This window comes from Apodemus sylvaticus, chromosome 2 (assembly GCF_947179515.1).
Source record: "Apodemus sylvaticus chromosome 2, mApoSyl1.1, whole genome shotgun sequence".
Taxonomy (NCBI): domain Eukaryota; kingdom Metazoa; phylum Chordata; class Mammalia; order Rodentia; family Muridae; genus Apodemus; species Apodemus sylvaticus.
The window spans coordinates 172,264,270-172,280,068 of record NC_067473.1 but is presented as its reverse complement, the minus strand read 5'-3'; the positions used below and the strand labels follow the sequence as shown (position 1 = coordinate 172,280,068).

General features: G+C 46.6%; 1 protein-coding gene across 1 annotated transcript in view; it reads right to left on the bottom strand.

Annotated features, from left to right (window-relative positions):
• Positions 1-479: 479 nt before the first annotated feature.
• The window catches only part of Borcs5 (BLOC-1 related complex subunit 5), a 68,407-nt gene continuing 53,087 nt past the window's right edge, over positions 480-15,799 (bottom strand). The window contains exon 4 of the mRNA XM_052175108.1: positions 480-1,539. Within this exon, the coding sequence (XP_052031068.1) occupies positions 1,312-1,539 (228 nt within the window). The 3' untranslated portion in view covers positions 480-1,311. The remainder of the gene's footprint in view (positions 1,540-15,799) is intronic.

The following is a 15,799-nucleotide window of genomic DNA, read 5'->3' as shown; positions in this document are numbered from 1 at the left end:
AGCCACAAGGTCGGCTTAGTCTGGTAGTGGGTTCCAGGACAGCTACAAGTACATGGACCTTGTTTTAGCCCCTCACTCCCACAAAAAGAAATTACTAGACATTACTATTTTTCCCTGTGTCTTATTTAATAATTTTCTTCCATGTAGTTCAAATATTCATGCCACTTAACTATCTATGCCCTACTACACTTAATTTGAGTTCTAAGAGCATTATAAATTAGTATCTGATTAAGAGCCAGTGTTTTTAGGGCCTGGTAAGATGGCTCAGTAGGCAAAGCTGCTGTCATGCAAGCCTGGTTCAATCCCCAGAATCCACACAAAGGTGGAAAGAGAGAACCAACTCCATGAAGTTGTCTTCTGACCTCCCTGCACACACCATGACAATCCTACTTACACAGAACACATCATATCCACCATCACAATTGATAATAAAGTTAAAAAACAAGATTAGAATCAGATCAAGTTTAGCTGCTACACAATAAATTAATCAGATTCATTTTAATCTTATAAAAACACTCAGGCTGTTCTGACACCTGAAGAATCTCTGGATTCCGGAGGACTACAGGGAAGAAGAGAAGCTGTAGGCCCCAGGCCTGCAGCACTTCCCACACAAGTCCTGCTGTGGCCGCTCCTTCCCAGCTCTGTGCCCTACAGACATCAAGGCTGGCCGAGGCTCTGTGGCTTCTTGAGTGTCCCCGGCACATCAGTGGGGGGGTCAGAGGTCTCTGCATGAGAGAAGGACAGCCTCTGGAGGGTGGGAGCAAATGTGCACAACTTGTTATGGAAGCCAAGGACTGCGGGGCTGGCAGAACCCTGAGCTCTGTATGGAAAAGCAGTTACCAATGGGAAACACTTTCATGAGTGGATGAAAGCGGTCTTCAGTTTCCAGTGACCCAGAAAAGGGGCGTGGTACCGGAAGAACAAAAGGTGGTGTTCTGGCAGGACAGGAAGACATAGCTCCCCATAGGATGGGCACCGATGGGTGGGAACAGTAACTGGAAGCAGTTAGAATTTACATGTACAACCACAAATCAGAGAGGCTGCGTAAAGTCTCACAAGGCGCCAAGGAGAACAGTTTCTTAACATTTTCCCCACAGTTTCATTGCAGTAACTAGACTACCTACACTTTTAATTCAAAAACTCTGAGCAAAACAAAATAATTCTTGATGCAAAGTTCTTTACAGAATTCCTGGGAATTCAACTGTTCCAACTTCGGTTATCAAGACCGACCCCCACGGGAACGTCCATGTGTGTTAAACCCCGCTGGGCCCAGGCGAAGGCTGGAGCGGTGCCTGCTGAGGCAGGACCCTGCTAGTGCCGCTCCCGCTCAGGCCTCATGCTGAAGGGCTCCAGGCGCTCTGCCTCTGGAAGCATGCTGTTGAGCCTCTCCATCAGCGGCACCGTCTGGTCAATGCCCATCTGGATGCGGCGAAGGATGGCCGACATCTCATTCACCTTCTGGATCTGCTCGGCATACTTGGCGTATCTTTTCTGGCGCTCTTGCATAAAGCAAAAGAGGGTTTCCACGGACAGATCCATCTGCAGGAAGTGAACAGAGGCAAAAGCATTACACGCTGCTTACCACGTCGTATAGAGCAGTGGTTCTCGGCCGCTGGGTCCAGACCCTTTCACAGGGGTCGTTTATCAGGTTTCTTGTATCTCGTTTACATGATGATTCATAACAGTAGCAACATGAGGTTCATGGCTGGGGTCACCAGAACATGAGGAACTGTATGAAAGGGTTGCAGCCTTAGGGAGGTTGAGACCCCTGGGAGGGCTAGGTGTCCTGCTGGAAGTCAGAGGAGACTGACTAGTGTGGGAGGCAGTGGCCACCCTGGGGACTACTGAGACCGATTCCGGGATACTTGGGAGTGTGTGCTGCTCATTCCCTGTGGAGACCCTCGGCCGTTCTCTCTAGGGAAGAGTCCCTGTTCTTACACTGCATTTATGTTTGGCTCTGTTGAAGGGAACAGACCTTTGCCGCTGTGTCACCACCTGTCCCAGAATACGCTGTCCAGGCTGCAGCCTAGAACTAACAAGCACTGTCCCCCAACCTAAGTGTGCAGCGGACTTTACCACACAGCTGTGCATGATCATACTTCCCACATCACGAGGAAATTACACACACAGTTCTTAGACCACCTCTGTCATCAAAGGACACGCAGCTGTGACCAGAGGTGTGGCAACAACAGAATTACACATAGATATCTAACCCAGGACTCACGACTCATGCCAGGGAGACTTCTGTCTTCATCCCCCCTCTTTCCTCCTCCTCCTCCTCCTCCTCTTCTTCCCTGTCCCCCCCCCCCAATGACTTTTGTGGCACTGTGATCAGTGGGGGAAGCTATAGGGAAGGCACAGCTCCTATGGCAAAGCCCAACATACCAACTTCACCTCCAGCCCATGAGGGTGACTAGATCATCATGTCAAACTCTGCACACTGCCCCGAATGCCCTTCTCTCTGCTGGGCACATCTGTCACATGTGAAGATGACGGAGGGCACTTCCTGTGTTTTGCAGGCCTGCACCCCTTTGCAAGGACCCCACCTCTACCCATGCACCCTTCCCTTCCCACACATTTACACTTTTGAGACTCTCATTCCATCCTAAACTTCTAAACATCACTACAGATATCGTGTCATCTCCCTTCTCCCAGCCTCTTCCTCCCGGCTGCATGCTGGAGCCCAGGACATCTTACCATGTAGAGCCTCTGGAAAAAATTTTGACAAAAATGAGAGATCAAAGCCAGGGCCAAGAAGCCAATCCCACTTTTACACAGTGAAATGGGGGGGGGGCAGGACAGACAGATAAACAGACAGACAGCATTAGTACTTCTTCAGTTGGTCTTTAAAGCTCAGAGATAAAGAGGACCTGGTGGTAGGGTCAGAACAAAACTGCAGTCCACCCGAATGAGGACTCGGTATGGAAGTGATGTTTCTTCAGAGGAGCTGCCTACACACCACTGCTTAGGAAGCAGTGTGCCAGCAGCTCAGTGCCACTGCGGGCCACTGTCAGGGCCTGCCAACATGCCCAAAATGAAGTCCCTTGGGAGGGACAATGGTATTGGGAAGATATAGCCAGCACAGTTCACTCAACTGCTCAGAGTCTAGAATCTTCTCCAGTCATCGCGATATCTACCTTGCTGGAAGAGCCCCTTCTCTCCATCCCTGACTCAAACCCAACTCCTGCGCACCCTCACTGCGCACAGTAGCATGACTTTCCACTGGCTGCTAACAAGACTGCACTGTTCTAGGAAACACAGGCAGACCCTGAAAGAGAAAAGTCGCAAGTGACCAGGGTACGGGAACTTCCTCAAGAAGCCCCAACTATTTAAACAAACAATTTGATTCTCCAATAAACAGTGAACAACTTGTGTTTGAAAACCCTTGCCCTGCTGTGGTCCCGTGCCTGTGTTCTAGTCCGTTATGGTGGATGTGTCAGTCACGGCAGCCCCTGGGGACTTTCCTCAGTTGCCAACTGGCAGTGAGGTGCTCAAGGTCTGCTTCGTCTCTTCCTCTTCTGCTGCAGCTCAGGGAGGCCATGTAAGCCGTGCCCATGGTTGGCATGGCACAAGTCCATGGGACGGGATGTGGGAGAGCAGGGCCTGACTGAGAGAAGCAGTTTCTCATTTTACATAAGGCTCTGCAATGGCAGCGTTTCTGTGACACTAACACAGTAAAAAGGTGAAGCTGTGGTCTCAAGAGCTCACGGGTCAGTTGACCCTGCTCCACTCCACACGCTGTCTCTGGCAGCAGGATGTTTCAAAGGCCCACCATACACACACCATGGTATATGTGTACCCCGCACATACATAAATATAAAATAGAAAAGAAAAATGCAAGCCACATAAAAAATTTTTTTTCACAATACATATATTTATATCCATAAAACCAATTAGTATTAGCAACTGATGTTAGAAAAATCCATTCAGTCCTATCAGGATGCCAGAGACGTCCTGCACAGACACGTGAAAACTGCTTCCGCACCTTGTATGAGCCACAGTGGAGCCGGAGGAAAGGACAGAGCTCGAGGGGCTACAATACCCGACTCTAAGATGTCAAAATGCACACATCAACCAGTGGACAAAACGGAGCCCAGAATAAATCCATGTGCCTCCAGAAGCCTAGATGTCCATCAAGAGATGGCTGGTGCAGTGTAGGACACACACAGCAGAGTCTGTTTGGCTGTAAGAATGAATAAAAGAATGGACTTGTGTCATCTGCAAAGAAACACAACTGGAGACTGTCATCGTAAGTAAAATAAGAAGTAGCAGAATCTAGATGATTTTCTTTGTCTTACCACTATAAAAACATCACAAAGCTGTTACCAAACTGAAATATGGCATTTGGGGTAACCTAAATCTGTGTTCCCAGACCACAGTTGTGAAGATTTGGCTTCAGAATAAACTAGCTTATTCTCCGAGGCGAGAGCTTTGTTTTTACATGATCATAAAATAAATCTCCAAGGAGCGTGACTCTGCTTTCTTAAACATCAAGTGACTGTGTTCTTCGTTGTGAACTTCCGACCTGTGAAATATTACAGCTTACCTCCCCTCCAAGTTTCCTGACAGAACCATCTCACACCACCAAAGGAACCAAGTCCTAGTTACCCACAAGTCCTTCCTGGTCTTTATTTATCGGTTTGTAGTACCAAGGATAAGCTCCACCCCACGCCGGGCACGCTCTGGCTCTGGCCCCGCGTTTCTCTAGTCTCCATTTCCAGCTTTGACTCTAAGCCAACTCCTATAAACATTAGTCAGACCTAACATGATAACAATAAAAATGTGTAAGGACACACAGTGTATGTGTTTTTAGGAATATTTTAGCAGTGCTAGGGATATATCCAGGCAAGCCAGGCAAGCCTGAGCCATCTCCCTGACCTTTTATACTGCATTTTGAAAAGATGCTGAAACAGGCACGCACCTTTCAACCCACACTGGAGGGGCAGAGACAGGCAGGTGTCTGAGTTCAAGCTAGCCAATGACAGTAACACCCCAAAACAAAAACAAACACTTCCTTTCTGTTAACAATACTTAAATAAAAAGGGAATATGAGCTGGATATTGTGTTCTACATCTGTAGTCTCAGCACCAGAAAGACAGGAAGACTGGCCAAGCTCAGAAGGCTGAAGCCTGCCTGCGTGTCATACCAAGACCTTAACACAAAACAAAACAAAATACAACCAAAACCCCACTTATGGGCGTAATTAAGAAAATAAGTAGAAACTGACAATTCTTCTCATCATTTAAAAGTAATGTTCAGCTTTTAACGTGATGTCTATGTTAACTTAACCTCAAGATCTACTTGGATTTGGTCGCAGTAGAGAGCTCACCTCTGCGCGCAATTCCTGCTCCCCAAGGAGAAGGCATTGGGAATGTGGCTTTAGGAGCAGCAGGCCATGGGAGACAAGGCTGACTGACCAATGGCTGCCTGTCTTCCCGGTTCCACCTTCATGCCGCCTTTGTTCCCTCTCTGGATAGACAATGCAAAAACATGCAGGCATGCACAACTCTGCTGCTCTCTGCCTGAGGAGCTAAGTGGGAAAATGGCAATGACTCAATGAATGGTGAGGTAGCAGCAGTCTACTGGGTCCTGTCCACGACCAGGTTTGCCTATTTGATGATGGGTGCTCTCACCACAAAACAGTTTTTACCTCAGAGTTTATTCTGGAGACAAATATAGTGCCGGTGGCATGATTTAGATTTAGATTACCCCAAATACCACACTCTACTTGTAATCATCTAGTGAAGTTATGAAGTTTTTATATTAAAGGCGACATCCTTAGTATCTGGGTTCATAGAAGCTAGTAATCTGTCAATTTATTGCCACCAACTAACAGAAGTTAGAAGTCACAGATTTAAATCCTGCTATTTGTGTGGCTTCCAGAAATCAGTCTTAGCTTCTACTTTCTAAAATGAGGAGTTAAGCACCTATATCTTATATCTCACAGTAGTGATATTAAAATTATAAATGAGGGCCAGAGAGACAGCTCAGTGGTTATGATTTTCCAGAAGACCTGAGTTTCATTCCTAGCACAGATGTCAGGCCTATGACCACCTGCAACTCCAGCCCAGGATGATCCAGTGCCCCTGATCCACACACCCACTCACAGGTATGCACGTATACACATAACTAAGCCTTTTTAAAAGATGCAAGTGTGACGATATATGCAAATGTGATTTGTACACAGCGCTATAAACTACAAGATCGTATTATTCCCACAGGTCTCACTGAATGGAAGTCTGTTCTTCACAACACTCAAAGTTAAATTCCCAAATTATATGACCAAATTCAAAGAAAACTGCTTTAACACTGACTCCCTTCAATGCAACCGCTTAAGAGCTGCAGTTAGCAGTTACCAGAGCTATAGGATTAGCACTCCCTGTAGGTAGAATCTAGCTAGAGGCGTGGCTACAGCCAATCATTTCCCCAAAGAAGACAGAACAGCCACAAGCCCATGAGAAGATGTCAATGTCTCTGGTCATTTGGGAAAGGAACATGAAGCCATAGAGACAACGTGTCATCCACTAGGAGGCCTAAAACCAGAAGACAAAGAGCAGCAAGTGTTGGTGACAGTGTGGAGAAGCCAGTAACCCTCGACCCTCCTGAAGAATGGTATGGCCACTTCGGTGACCCATTTGATAATTTCTCAAAAAGTTAAGTAGAGGGTTATTACTAGCCAGCAGTTTAACACCAAGGAAAATACATGAGGAAACCAAAATATGCACAGCCTTCTACATCAGTGTTCACAGCACCATTCTTCATAGTAGGCAGACACAGAAATAAACCCACTGTCCTGCAGTAGAGAAGGGCTAGGAAAATGTGGTATGCCCATAAGCCAGAATATGATTTGGCCTTCGAATCAAATGAAATGCTGACAGAAACTGTGACAGACTTGGATAAACCTCAGCAGTGTTATCACTCAGTGAAGGAAACATGACACGGATGGTTACAGATCATAGGATTGCTTTCAAAAGATCCGGCAAGGGCAATGTAGAGAGACAGACAGTAGACCGGAGCCTGCCACATGGTAGGGAGTGAGAGGGGAAGTGACAACATGTACACGTTTCCAGTATAGGGCAAGTGTTCTAGAATTGGCTGTGTTAGTTACACAACCCTTGACTTACTCGAGACCACTGAACTGTACCCTGAAATGGGTAAGCTATGAGACTCGACCTCAGTCTTAAACAAGCCCAATACCTGCACTTCCTGCCACACCTGTAATAGCACTAAGCACAGGCTGGTATTAATCTGACCTGGAATGGGGGCCTGTCCTGACACTGGACCCCAGGTGGCCACTTGCAAAGGGTTAGAGTTCAGAATGATGAAACCCATTTGGCAGTCCTGAACTAAACACTGTCCAGTGGCCCTCAAACAAAGCACTGTGGCCAAGTAAAACATTGCGAACCCGAGGAAGGTGAGAGCTCAGGCCACACAGCAGCTATCCAAGAGAAAGGCTGGGTGCTCGGTCCCAAGCTTCGCTGTGACAATGCCAAGGGTCAGTGAAGAACACAGAGCACCTCCCTCTCAGAGCACCTTTCATGTTCTGAAATTGGCTGGTACTGGCCACAGTCTTCTTTCATTTTTTAATAAAACATAGGTATCCTCATGGAGGGCACTTTGCTGTCGGTGTATACAACGAAAGGATATCTGCAGTCAGGCTATTGATCTTAAGCTCCTGACTGGAGGCACCTTCAAGGTCTCCACCATTACTGCCTGATGATGAGGTTTCTTACAGGTGACCCCACTGTCACACAATGCCAGCCCATCACCCACTCTTCATTCCTGTTACACTGCCACTTCATGTCTATTGAGGATTCAGACCACCAAAAGGTTGGAGAAGCCATGCTCAACCCAGAACTTTTCAGGGTCACCTGAGTCTTCTCTGGCCTTCTGGTCCACCTTTAGATCACCCCTCCCATTCCCACAGAAGACTCAGCATTCTCTTTTCTGGATGACCCTCTCTTGCACAATGACAGTGAGAGATGTTCTCATTAATTATAACACAGGCTCAATGGCCTATGTTACCACATACTGCTATTCTGAAGTGACCTTGTTTCCCCAAGGAAAGTTCTGAAGACCATCATTCTAAGCAGGCTGCAACAACAGTTTTCAGAATAAGCTCCAGCCCTTCGTCCTCACATAGATGCTTACTCTGGAAACTAGACAACAAAACTCCTCTCCACAAATCACAGTTAAGGTGATTTACAGAAAACGAAAATACAGTGTTGGGACTGGTTCTTTTAGGAATCCATAGAGTGACTTGGAAGATGGAGCCAGTATACAATATTCTCTGGCTCACTCATTATATTAACAAGTGTGCCCGGGAGGTGGTGGCGCATGCCTTTAATCCCAGCACTTGGGAGGCAGAGGCAGGTGGATTTCTGAGCTCGAGGCCAGCCTAGTCTACAGAGTTCTAGGACAGCCAGGGCTACACAGAGAAACTTTGTCTTGGAAAACCAAAACAAACAAACAAAAAAAACCAAAACAAAACAAAACAAAACAAAACAAAAACAAAACAAAAAAAAACCCCAAGTGTGATTAAATAATTTACAAGTTATAGCTACTGTCCACTGAGTAGCCGGTAAACATGTCTTACCTTTATGCCCCATGACAATCCTCAAGGGAGCTATCATTTTCCTGCTAAAGATGGGAAATTAGGATTCTGAAAAGACAAAACTGTGCCCAGGTCACCTGGTAGTTCCCACAGAGCAGACCCCAGACACGGCCACTTAACTTTTGCTCCTCTTTTCTACAGGATCCATTGATTCAATTGCCAGAGCAAGCAAATGTGATGCCTTTTCAAAACCCATAATGAATGAATCTAAACACCAATGTTTAGTGTTTTCAAGAAAGAAAACACTTGACTTCTACCATAAACACCAGCATTTACTTTTTCAAAAACAAAAGTAATACATTACCAGACTATCTAACGTGGATATTCACAAAGCCGATCTGAGTGCACTGCAGGGCCGGCAGCCCTTTGCACACCTCACACTCTGACAGGCGCCACCTTGACCTCACAGGGGGCTCGGGACAAAGCAGTGAGAGCTGAGAGCCCTGCAAGATGCCCTCCTACAGAGGAAGCCTGCTCCAGAGTAGGAGGCAGTTCCCTCCCATCACACAGCTGACAGACACAGACAGCCCACACTCCGGATCTCCTCTCCTCAAGAGCCACCACAGCACTGTCCGAGTTAGGTCCACAGTTAAGCCTGTGGACATTTTCTATTCCATAATTCGTCCTGCCTTACCACAAAATATAATTGTATGAGATCTAAAATTAAGTTTCTCGGGACAACATTTCTAGCTATAAGAGAAACAAAGATCTATTGTTAAATAAGGTCAAAACTCAAAGGGCAATCTCAACAAATGTAAATGTGTGTTAGGAAGAGGAAGGCTCAGGTGGGCCGAGGGCTGTAGTTAGAAAGCCGCTCTGCCGAGCTGTAGCCACTTCCTTCTGCTTACGTAACCCTCCTTGGGCTCCCGATTGCCCTGCCACTTCCTGTTGTGCAAGGACAAACAATGGGCAGACTGTCGCCAATGTTCCCATTAATTACACCACAGGCTGAGTGGCATTGATTAGTGCATACTGGACATTCTGAAATGACCCCATTTCCTTTGTTCAAGTGCTCTACCCAAGTGTTTCAGCAAAGGAACACAATTTACTCATGTCTTTGAGAGAATGCAGATACCAGCAGCTGGGGAATCTGAACGACGTCATCACTCTGTCCCAATTACTAGTTTACGTCTTGCCCAGTTTCTCTTTATGCTGGCTTCCCTTCTGAGCTATGTCTAACTAAGAAAGAAATCTTAAAACCTTAGTCAGTCCCCTAAACAAAACCTCTTCAACCTGGTAGGTTGAAAAGGCTACAAACAGCAGCAAATAAGAGAAAGAAAGAGCTCAGTCAGGGTGTGTGGGAGCAAGACAGAAGGCTAGACAGGAACTATGTGCTCAGTTCACGTCAGAGTCTCACACTCCCTATGATTCTCAGCTCCAGGCCCAAGTCTGAGACCCTGGGGATGGAAGGCCCCAAAAGTCAGAGAAGAAATTGGGGAAGACAGTCAGACAGATGAAGACCTCCAAGCATACAGAGTTATCATTTTAGGACTCCCTGTTTCAATGTCCAACGTGAAAGGAAAGAGTCTGCACAGGTTAAAGAAAGGTCTGGTATTTTCACACAGTGGCAACCGGGATTAGCTAAATGCTCTGTGATCCTCTAAGGATCTCACAGCATGAGCACTGCCCCTGTGACCCAGAGAACAACTGCAGATGTGGTTTAGATAAATACCTCCCTAAACTCCTCTACCACTGGCCTGAAGAAAGAAGCTGAGTGTTCAACCTGGGATGGTGACAGCACTAAGGATTGGTAATACCACCCCTGCCATCAGCTGGGAGCCATTATCGTACAGCTACATACTAGACTGGATGGTTGACCATGACTGAGGAATCTAGGGGCCCACATCATTTCCTACTCACAGTAGGTGTAACTATGCAAATTCAGTGCATAAACTGATGCAGGAAACACTTTCCCACTTCTAAAGAAGAAACAAACCCTTCCTTCTGATAAGGGACATGAGGATGGTTAGGCTGGTGCCTGATGGGGGACGAGTGTCATGTGTCACAGGGTAGTCGGACATTATTCTAGCAGGGTAGACAGAACAGAAGGCCCTGAGTGGGAGTGGAGACTGGCCATGGCCTCCATTTGGCAGATTGTGGAGACTTCAATTATGACCATTACACATTATATGGAAGGCAGGTGAGTGAGTGTCTGAATACAGAGAATCAAAGTCTCAGCAAAAACAAAGGGAGAGAAATGCTGAGGTGCTCTGGGATACAGGAAGAAGCCATCATGGAAGACATGCTCCAGCTTTGACAGAGTACCATTCTATACTCCCTCTCTGTGCATCTCACTGTGTTTGAGATAAGTAAGTTTTAGTCCATAAATGATACTTGTTTTCAGAGCTCCTTAGGGTCCTTTGGTCTGAGCTGCAGTCTAGCTGTCACTACACCCTTCTACATCAGCAGTTCCTAGCAATTCAGTCTGCCCTCAGACAAGAAAGCAGCTCTCTTGACCAGTGCACAAAGCAGGAGCTGTGGAGCCCCGCCAAGATGTCAACCAAGCTTTGGAGTTGTCCCCTGGAGATACTTGTGGAAACTTCCAGGCCTGGGAGAAATAGGAAGTGCTTTTATAAGGAGTAGTGTAGGTCTTCAAGTATCTTCCCAGCAACAGAGGAGACTTCAGAATGAGCAGGAGCTGCAACAGTAGAAAGACTAGTGAGGAGTAGACTCGTGGGCACAGACTGATGTTGGTCAACAAATCCAGTCACTCTCAAGTGAAGATAGTTCCAGGTCTTCTGATGCTCTGTACTAGCTAGGAAAGCTTAAGAGGTTACTTTCCAGGAAGGCCTGCCCAGGCCAGGCTGTCTATGGCTTCTAGCCCATTGACAGTGCATAGTTCCCTTTACCTTATTTTATAATTGTTAAACTGTATCTTTCTATATGCTAGCTACTTTTACCTTTTATTATTTCCTTTTTCTGCCTTGCTTATTGTCTGCTTTTCCATTGGAGTATAAGATCTAGGAGGGACTTTCTGCCCATTAGTCCTAATTCCTTGACACCTAAATAGAGCCCTGGCACAGTGCCCATTCTCCCCCCCCCCACCGGGGATGGATAACGGTGCATGTACTCAGAGCTCTGAGCATGTTCTGTCTTAGTGCACTCTAGTTTGACTAGCAGATGCTGTGATACAGCACTGACTTGGGGAGCAAAGGGTTTGACTTGCAGTTCCATGTCACAGCCCATCACTGAGTGTTGCCAAGGTAGGAACTCAAGCAGGGAAGGGACCTGCAGGCAGGAACTGAAGCAGACACCATGAAGAGTGCTAATTACACCCCTGCCCTCCACAGCTTGCTCAGCCTTGCTCATCTATCCCAACCCCCTGACAGGGGTGATACCACCCAGAGCGGGCTGGGCCCTTCCACATGGATCATTAATCAAGAAAATGTCTCAAAGATTTGCCCAAAAGGCCAGTCTGATGGAGGCGAATCCTCAAGTGAGGTTCCCACTTTCCAAGTGACTCTAGTTTGTGTCAAGTTGACAAAAACTAACCAGCAAAATTGGTAAGAAAAAAATCTGTATGTTTAAGATGAAGAATTTGTAAAATATAAACAATGACAGGCTGAGGAAGTATTACTAAGAATTTCACCACTAACTACCACGTAATCGATTAATGAGCTGCCATGCTTCCTTCTGATCCTTAAGAGTATGGGACACAGTTGAAGTCATGTTGACTGAATAGTTCCATGTCTTAGTTTTGTTCAATGACCTTGGTTTTCCTAAAGTGATCCTTAAGAGCACAGTTTCCCACACAACTCCTCCTTTTCACCTACAGAGGACTTAAACTCTGTAGCGTTTACCATGTGACCTGACCCAGAGTCTCAAGCTTTGTAACACATGGACTAGAAGTTCAAATGTGACACAGATGCTCCAACTATGCCTCAAAGTTCAGTGTAACCATGGCACACACCCGTTCCCAGGCTCCTGTGCATGTAGCCATGTAATTGAGTTCAAGCCAGAGTTAACTGAAACCAGCAGGTCCAGCCCGTAAGACGTGCCTGCTAATCTTTGCCATTCTATGGTGTTCTGCCAGGTAGATGCTATGGAGATCACAGAGCCACAAGGTGTGAGGAACCTGGTAACCTGAACTCAACAAAAGAAACCGTCTGCTAACAAGGAAGATTTACTTGGAACATGAGTACAAGCTATACTTCTATAGCATCTAAAATATTACACATGCCAAGTGTATTTACAGCTGAAGCACAGCCTACCCGTTCTAATACTACTCTCAAAACAGTTATTCTTCCATGACAGAATGACACAGCTCATCAATTTGTAGGATGAAGTAACTGAAGACTCTTAAGAAGCTGCTCATTTAACAAGCACTCATTGTTTAGTACAAGCTGGGCATTATTTTAGGTTCTTCAGCAGTGAGTCAGCTTTCTATTACTATAAAAAACAAACCCTGATATAACCAGCTTAGACGTTTACACTAGTCTTTAAATTTGCACCATTGTGAACTGTAAGTCAGACAGGGAGCATGGAGTTTTCTGGAAAGGTTGTTTCCTGCAGCAGGCTGGCATACAGGAGCTTGAGGGAGAGGAAAATAACTCTGTCCACGAAGCCAGAGGCTAATGCTCCTCAGGTTGGGCCTTCTTTGCAGGACTTGGCACCTATAAATAACCTGGAGACCTCCTTCCTGGGTGGCTCTACCACCTCCCAACAGTGTGGCCCTGGGGACCAAACCTTTAATACATGGCATTTGGGTGACATACAAGATCAAAACTATCATAGTGCCAATGTCCAAATTTGCTAATATTGCTTATTATTTTCAATAAAGAAATGCAGGACAGGAAGATCTTTTCTAAGCCCTGTTTCCATGTCTATAAACTAAGTATCCTTAATACTTCCCACCTACTAGTTTTTAGGCTACAGGTATTTTCTGGGGTTCCTTACAGGAGGAGGCTACCCTTAAAGCCTCTAGTCCTGCCTGGTCTGTAGAGAAGAAGACAGGGCTTTAGAGCCTGGCACATGTAGCTAGTACCAAGAGAGGCGACAAGAGAGCTGACAGAGCCAGCTGTCAAGGGACACATCTAGGGCAGGCGTGCTGTGGGTAAGTACGGTTGTTCACACGTGCTCAAGAGTCAGTGTCTGAATGGGAGGAGAGTTAAATCTCAGAGCAGGGGCAGCCAAATAAACGGGCTGTGCTCAGGTCTCGCCAAAAAACACAACCCTAAATTTCCAACAGGCAAGTAATAAATTTGACTCGGCCCTCCTCCAGGATTTCTGTGTCTTGGCAGGGCAGGGATGGTGGAAAGGGGCGTGGAGCCAAGGCCCAGGGAAGCACTGCACAGCATGTGTGCCCGCCAGAGCCAGAGCCAGAGCCAGAGTGGCCCAAGCGCCATCTACATTTCCTGCCACCCGCGGGACCAGCTGGGTTTCTTACTGCAAAGAAAGGTTGCCCAGAGGATAAAGAGGAAGGGGGGATTATAATTACATCGTGTACTCTCAATCTGAAATTTATATCAGAGTAATGTATAAGACAGAAAAAGAAAATTCAGACTTCTGGAAATGCTATGCCTTAGTATTTCAGGAAAAAACCAGTCAGCTATCTGAATGCTTCGTTCGGTTTTAACACGAAGCAGTCTCAACTCATAATCTCAGGTCAGGAGGGCAGAAATGCATACCACCATGTGGTCAAAGGAAGGCCTCACGCTGTTTAAGGAGGCTCGGTGTGCAGTGGCAGACAGTGCCGCCTGGCCAGAGGACTGAAGGCTCAGGGTGAACACTAATGCCAGCCTGGGCCCTCACTGCGGGAAGGGAAGCACTCTGACCTCTGGCACTCTTTAACCTGGGAGCACACACAGTACACAGTCAGCTCACATACCTGGTGAATGGTTCCATCCCAGTCAATATTACAGAAGGAAACCCCTGGGAGCTCTCCTGCCTCCTACCCCTATCCTGGGTGCAGACTCAGAAATGGCAGCTCTTGCACATTTCTTCACACTTCAAGTGAGTGCCTACTGCGTGAAATGAAGGGTTCCAGACAAGGAGAACATAAGCAAGAGTCTCCCTTACATGAAGTATTTGTACTCAAAGTACATGAGAGGGCTTTTGTCTCTTGTTTTGGATCTGGGGACATTTGCACAGACCTCACGGCTTGCACACCCATGACCAGCTTCTAAAGTTGTGAATGCTCCAAATCTGACGCTGTCTGCTTCTCAGGACAATGCCCAGAAGGTTTCGTATGTTGGAGCATCTTAGATTTAGATAACTCAATTGGAGTGTTTTCACCTCATAGGGTGGGGATGAGGGGAGAGGGAGAGACAGACAGACAGACAGTCTTCTGCCACTTGCCTCCTCCCTAATCCTCATTGTTGCTAAAACTTGTTGGCTGGGCAAGACAGAAACAAAGTGAACAGCATCTCCTCCTCCTCCTAAAGTCCTAAGGACAAACTAGACATAATTCCATCAGAGTTCACCTTAGGGAACCAATGAGCTTAGCAAGCTTACTTACATAGCATAGGTGAGGAGTTATGAGCAGCAGCACAGACAACCTTAACGCAGCCACCTGAAAGGTCTGCACTCAGCATGGCTACAGAGATGGGACCCCTTCTCCTCCTGATTATCCCCCACCTGTATCCTCTCGTTCCACCCAGAAGACCATGTGCAACTGATGCAGAATTGCATGCAGTTGGTTGCGAGGAGTGGCTGGATACTGGGGTGAGGATCCCATGACCCTCTCTACCCCTCCTTTTATGAGGAAAGGGGAAAAGTCAATAGATGTGATAATCTTTTGCAAGCAGGCCCAGCAGAAAGCCCAAGATGTGGTAGTTTTGGCTGGAAGCAATGGCCTTGTTCAACCCGTCTCCAAAGAAAACCACACTGGCTGGCAGTGGTCTCCGCAGAACTGGTCGCTCGGTACACCTGAACTTCAATGACAGATGAAGCCTGGAGTGCAGAGTGCCTGCCTGCCACCTTCAATCATTAACAGAAAGACACCGAAAAACAAACAAACAAACAAACAGGCCTACCAAAAGTGATCAGAAGTGATCACTTAAGTCCCTGCTTAGAAACCAGGAACTGCTATTTTACCGCCATCTATTTCCAGACCTCCAGACACCCAAGCTTCCTAGGGACTGAACCAGTCTGCCTCCACAAGCATTACTAGAGTCAGACCAAACAGATAAACTGACTACAAAAATTCCAAAAATCACATACTTTTGGTATGAAAGCAATCATTCA